Here is a 5,702-nt window from a genome sequence, read left to right on the forward strand (position 1 = left end):
AATCATGTTCGTGAAATGCGATAGGTAACGAAGGTAGGACATAGCGGTTCGGGAGGCAAAGACGACGAGGCCGAGTACTGCGACGGCAAGATTCGAGGTAGCTAATCTTGAGATTCTCTTAGCATCAACGTAACAGTCCCTCACAACCGTTCGCTTACTTTTGACTCCAAATAAGAGGGATCTCAGGGGGTTCGCGATGGTTGGCATAGAAGTAAATGCGCTGATTGGGATTTGAGTTGAAGCCTTCCACGCCCCCATTCTCCCAAAGATTGGATCGGAAGTGAGCCGGATATTCGAGAGAAAACAGAACCACGGCCGTTATTGATATCAACAGTTCCGCAAGGATCAAGGCAACTGGTGTCTGTGTCGAGGACGGCATCTTGCTTGGTGGTCACTACCAAATCACTGCACCAAGGAACTACTAAGTCTGGGAGAGGACCTTTTATGTTGATAATTGGTTGGACCTTTTGTTATGTCTAGAGTGACAGAGCTTGTTATTGAATCCTATAGAAATCCATGGCTGGAGAACCGTGCTGTCCTCCAATCGAGAGCCCACTTCACATCTAGGAATCGGAGCAGAAACTTGCTCATACTACCGCACCAAAAAGTAGAATCATTCGCAGATATTGCTCTGATTAAATCATGTGGATATTATTCGAGAAAGATTCAGATGAAGTTCATGAGAACATTCACATAAATTACATGGTATTTTTGCTCCGGGGAAGATGTTGTGGTCAAGTTGAAGTCAAAATGCGCCACGATATCATGGTACTCAATCATTGCTGTTGCCGAGCTATTAGAAGCCACCATAATTTAAGCCCATTCTTAATTAGAATCGACACCAGTTAGCAACAATCTCGGGTTTAGGATGATCAAGAGGTACGAGTTTTCCAGGTGTCTGGCGATACCTCAGTCATCCCTACATAGCATCGGCGTTACCAATAATCAGAAACGACAATGGCACTGTCTTAGTCCAAGTACCATGCAAAACAAATCCTTGCCAAGAGCCTAATGCTAGACAGTTTGCGGCTGGACGATTAACCTTCAGAAGAGAAGGTCTTATATGCAGCGATTCAGACAAACAGACATTTGGTGCTTTGACTAGTTGCGCTCACGATAGCATAAGAGATGAAATCATTTGGTTGCCTTATGCTAGCTTAGTAGCACTAAGACGACTTCATTTTGATTCACTAATGAGTTTTAAAGGACAATTCTTCTGACACCCACCTGTCTGCATCTCAAAAACATAGAAGAATTGTTGTGATCAGAGTTTCTTCATGTTGATTGGCCAATATACTACTCCGTAAGCGTTATTGTTCTCAAGGCAGACGGAGATCGCTCGCTGGTGATGTCAGGCCCCACTTGAGCTAACCCGAGGGGCCGCGTTCTGTGTCACATCCGTCCAACATCATCATCACTTCTACCTGGTCTCAGATAAGGCTTCACTTATTCTTACACTCACTACCAACACCCGACACCTGCCGCCCTCTAACATGCAATAATACAAACTACTCTATCAATAACCAGCAAAACTCCACGGATTTACCTCTCGGTACGCGACCCGAGGTTACAATCTGTGACCATGTCGTCGTCAGACGCTCAACAAGCGATCAACGCGGCCGCTATCCTACCGCAAAAAGCGCCCGACGCACCTCGACGATGCTTCATTTGCTTGACAGACCAAGAGCCTTCAGATCCTCCAGGCACATGGGTTGACCCATGCGGATGCACCCTGGAAGCTCACCAGGACTGCATGCTTTCATGGGTAACCGACTGCGAACGTTCCAACAAACCTCTTCAATGCCCTGTATGCAAGGACCGCATCACACTGGAAGGACCTTGGGATCCCATTGTCGCTGTGACGGAAGCTGTTGCAAACAGGTTTACAAAGGCGAGTCCTTTCATGTTGCTCTCATCCGTTACGATCGGTGCGCAGTTCAGTCTCCAAATGTACGGAGCATTCGCCATGTGGGCTTTCTCGGGTCGCGAGGCTTTGGTAGATTACGTCCTTGGTCACGAAGTTTGGGTCCATGGAGAAGCCTCGAGAGCTTTGATGACTGGAGGTCAGAGGTTGGGAAATGCGCTGGTTCTGACCAACGTAGGACCAGCTCTTCTGGTCGGGCAGTTGATGCCCTGGTTCGCGAACAAGATCTTCTTGTCCACGGCCTCATTGGTATGTTTAGAACTCCGAGTTCGGCGGAAAACAGACTAACAAAAGTGACAGTACGGTGTCTATCATGTCATGCATGATGACAGCTTCTTGACTTGGCCTCCCTCGCCTCAGCTCGCGATGGCTGTGTTCCCATACGTTCGATCGGTCTACTTGAACCTTTGGCGCGAATTCGTTTTCCCGTATGAGGTAAACCTCAACCGACAAATCAACGGCCTCCCCCCAATCGAACCTCGACGAGATGAGCCGCCTGCCGAACGACAACCGGAACAGCGCGGAGAAGGCGGCGTCGTGGGCTTTCTTAATAACCTTATTGAAGCTCTCGAGGGCGACGAGGCTGACGAAGATGAGGCTGATGCTATGGGACCAAGAGCTCCTGGAGACGCACAGGAAGGTGGCGTCGTCATCGAACTTGTCATTCAAGAGGTTGACCATGAGAATGAGAACGCGCAAGGCCAACAGCCAGCTGGGCAGAACCCGGCACCTCAACAACCTCCCAATAACGAGAACCCAGTCGCTCAACCAGCCGAGGAGGATGAAGAGAGTGACGAGATTGAAGAAGATGAAGAGAACGATTATAATATTCCCCCTCTTGTTCCTATCGAGGAACCTCAAAACCCGGCCCCGGAGGTAGTCGCTGCCCCAGCGCCTGTCATTGCGCCCGAAGCTGAAGCTGGAGCTGGTGGAAACGAAGTCGGTCAAGAGAACCAGCACGAGGCTCCTCAAGCGCCACCAGCTCGTCGCCCCGGCTTGGGGGCGATTCTTTCCGGAGTATCCAATGCGATAGTCAGCGCCTTGATACTCCCAGGCGTATCCTATGCCATGGGCGAGCTCCTTCGCATGGCTCTTCCAAAACAAATGACCGCCGCATCCTCACTCTCACGAGGCAGTACAATGCGACCAGGTCTACTTCAGCAACAGTGGGGACGAAGTCTTGTTGGTGGATGCCTCTACGTGGTGATCAAGGATATGCTCAGGCTGTATACTAAGAGCCGCAAGGTGGCTGCCATTGGAAACCGACGGGTGAAGAATATAGACAGAGCTAGACGCCGAAAGTAAGGGCGATGCGGAGTTTGCTATGCTCTAGAGAGAGCAAAGAGGTAGCAAAGGATGGACAATAAATATTTGCATTAGGATGGAGTTATGGTTTGGCATAGCGACTTGGGGATTTTGTCCTAGGAGTCGGGGGCTTACAGGAAAGTGAACCAGGAATTGAACATATCGCTTCTTCACACTGAATCATGACATTAGCTCATGGTCTCAAAGTATTAACTTGCCAAAAACAATGAATAAGTGCTTGACTGAAACCTGCCAGGTGGGTGTCAGGAATTGTCCTCTAAGGCTTATGCTACAGGAATAAAGCAGCCTGTTGCTAACCTAAGCTTGCACAATATAACGAGATTATTTCATCTCTTATGCTCTCGGCGGCTGATTATTCTGACACCCTGACGCCTGCATGCCAAAGATGTTGTTGTAGATGAAGCTGATACCTATACGCTGTACCGGATATACTGATGACTTAGCATCCCCAAACTTGCCCGGCGGCTGCCCGCATTGTCCCCCACATTGCTGGAAGATCTCGAGCGGGAGACAGAAACCTTGGACAATACTCACACAGTTTATGTGACCAGATCGTCTGTGTTTTCTTTCCACCTACGTTTGCCCCACGTGGAACCTTCCAGCCCAAATTCCACTACGCCTCAGCCGAGGGGCCTTTTTGCACTTTATCTTGGGACTAACCTGGCTCACATCCTCACCGAGTCATCTTCTCTGTCTGTTCCCATTGGTACTTTGTGTTGTTGGGTCTATAAGTTTGAATCTCTTTTCTTTGCTCCTCATCATCTCTCCACAGCCTGTTCTTTATTCGTCATGGTAAGCGCAAACCCCCGCAGCATAGGCAAACGCTGGATATTTGTCATGACTCTGTTGCAATTGATATGTGGCTGACTCTGAGCTCTAGGCGTCTACTCAAACCTCCAAGCAGCGCCTTGCGCTCGCTATCTGCGATTTCCTCACCTCTTCATTGAACGACGGTACCCTTACCGCTGACGACAAGGACTCCATGGATGTCGCCATCAACTGCATCGCCGAATGCTTCAAGGTCGACCCCTCCGACACCTCCGCCATCCAATCTGCCATCGGATCCCAGAACCTCCTCCAAATCTACTCCGTCTTCGAGAAGGCCCGCGCTGACAAGCCTGCCGCCGCACCCGCGCCCGTCGAGCTTACTGAGGAGCAGAAGAAAGAGGCCGAGGCTCTGAAGTCTAAGGGTAACGCTGCCATGGCCCAGAAGGACTACACTGCCGCCATCAACTTCTACACTCAGGCTCTTGCTATTAACGCTAGCAACGCTGTCTACCTTTCCAACCGCGCTGCCGCTCATTCTGCCAACAAGGACCATGCTTCCGCTCGCTCCGATGCCGAGGCCGCTGTTGTCATCGACCCCGCTTACACAAAGGCCTGGTCTCGTCTTGGCCTTGCCCGATTCGCTCTTGGAGATGCCCGTGGTGCTATGGAGGCCTACGACCGTGGTATCCAGCACGAGGGTAACGGTGGCTCTGATGCCATGAAGAAGGGTTACGAGACGGCTAAGCGCCGTGTTCAGGAGATGGAGGCTGAGGAGGACTCTCTTCCCCGTGCTTCTCCCAGCGCTGGCAACGATGCTAACGCCGGTGGCATGCCTGATCTCGGCAACCTTGCCAGCATGTTCGGCGGCGGCGGCGCTGGTGGTGCCGGTGGTGCTGGTGGCATGCCCGATCTTGGTAGCATTATGAGCAACCCCATGTTCGCCAACATGGCCCAGAAGCTCATGAGCAACCCCGACATGATGAGCAACTTGATGAACAACCCCCGTCTTCGTGATATGGCCAACCAATACTCCTCCGGCGGTGGTATGCCCGACTTCAACAGCATCATGTCAGACCCTGCGATCGGAGATCTGTAAGTCACATACACTCTATGCATGTCACAATCGCAAAAGCTAATCAAATCTCAGTGCTCGATCAATGATGGGTGGCGCTGGAGGCAACCCCTTCGGCGGTGCTGGAGGTGCTGGAGGTGCTGGAGGTGCTGGAGGCGCCGGCGGTGCCAGCGGCCAGCAGGGAGGTGCGCAACAGTAAGGGTTTATAACTATGGGCAGAATTATTATACCATGACCGCTAGATGATTCTCGGGGTCGAATTTTCATTAATGAACATGAAAAAGAGGCTCCATTGTTTGTGTTAGCTTTCACTGAATAGAACTGTAATAAGCTATTCTTGATTCAGATTTCTTCGTGCTTTCAGGTGATATTTACGGGATGGCGTATCTAGAGCTTGATGACCTGTCATAGTGAAATTGGTAGCTGGCCTTCTACAGGCGAGTTGCTTGAACTCGGATTGTTGATACCTATCGTCGACGAGTTCTTGGGGCTGATGTGTTGACTATACTTGCTGTTCTATGGTTCGACTGAGACTAGATAAGTCCTGATTATTCTTCAGCTAAGCACATACGACCATAGCTATCAGATAACTCGGGATCCCGTCCGCTCTCC

At 50.5% G+C, this 5,702-nt stretch overlaps 2 protein-coding genes across 2 annotated transcripts; both read left to right on the forward strand.

The window, feature by feature from the left end:
• Window positions 1–1,582: 1,582 nt before the first annotated feature.
• FIESC28_02999 (uncharacterized protein) lies at window positions 1,583–3,229 on the forward strand (the record flags this gene model as incomplete). Its single annotated transcript, XM_031157148.1, has 2 exons — window positions 1,583–2,173; window positions 2,225–3,229. The coding sequence occupies 2 exons, from the start codon at window positions 1,583–1,585 to the stop codon at window positions 3,227–3,229; spliced, it is 1,596 nt and encodes a 531-aa protein (XP_031018857.1).
• An 810-nt stretch (window positions 3,230–4,039) lies between these two features.
• On the forward strand, window positions 4,040–5,289 carry FIESC28_03000 (uncharacterized protein; the record flags this gene model as incomplete). Its single annotated transcript, XM_031157149.1, has 3 exons — window positions 4,040–4,042; window positions 4,131–5,110; window positions 5,166–5,289. 3 exons carry the CDS (start codon window positions 4,040–4,042, stop codon window positions 5,287–5,289), a joined length of 1,107 nt encoding a protein of 368 aa, XP_031018858.1.
• Between the last annotated feature and the right edge of the window lie 413 nt (window positions 5,290–5,702).

This window comes from Fusarium coffeatum (assembly GCF_003316985.1).
Source record: "Fusarium coffeatum strain FIESC_28 chromosome Unknown BRIP53273_contig_63, whole genome shotgun sequence".
Lineage (NCBI taxonomy): Eukaryota > Fungi > Ascomycota > Sordariomycetes > Hypocreales > Nectriaceae > Fusarium > Fusarium coffeatum.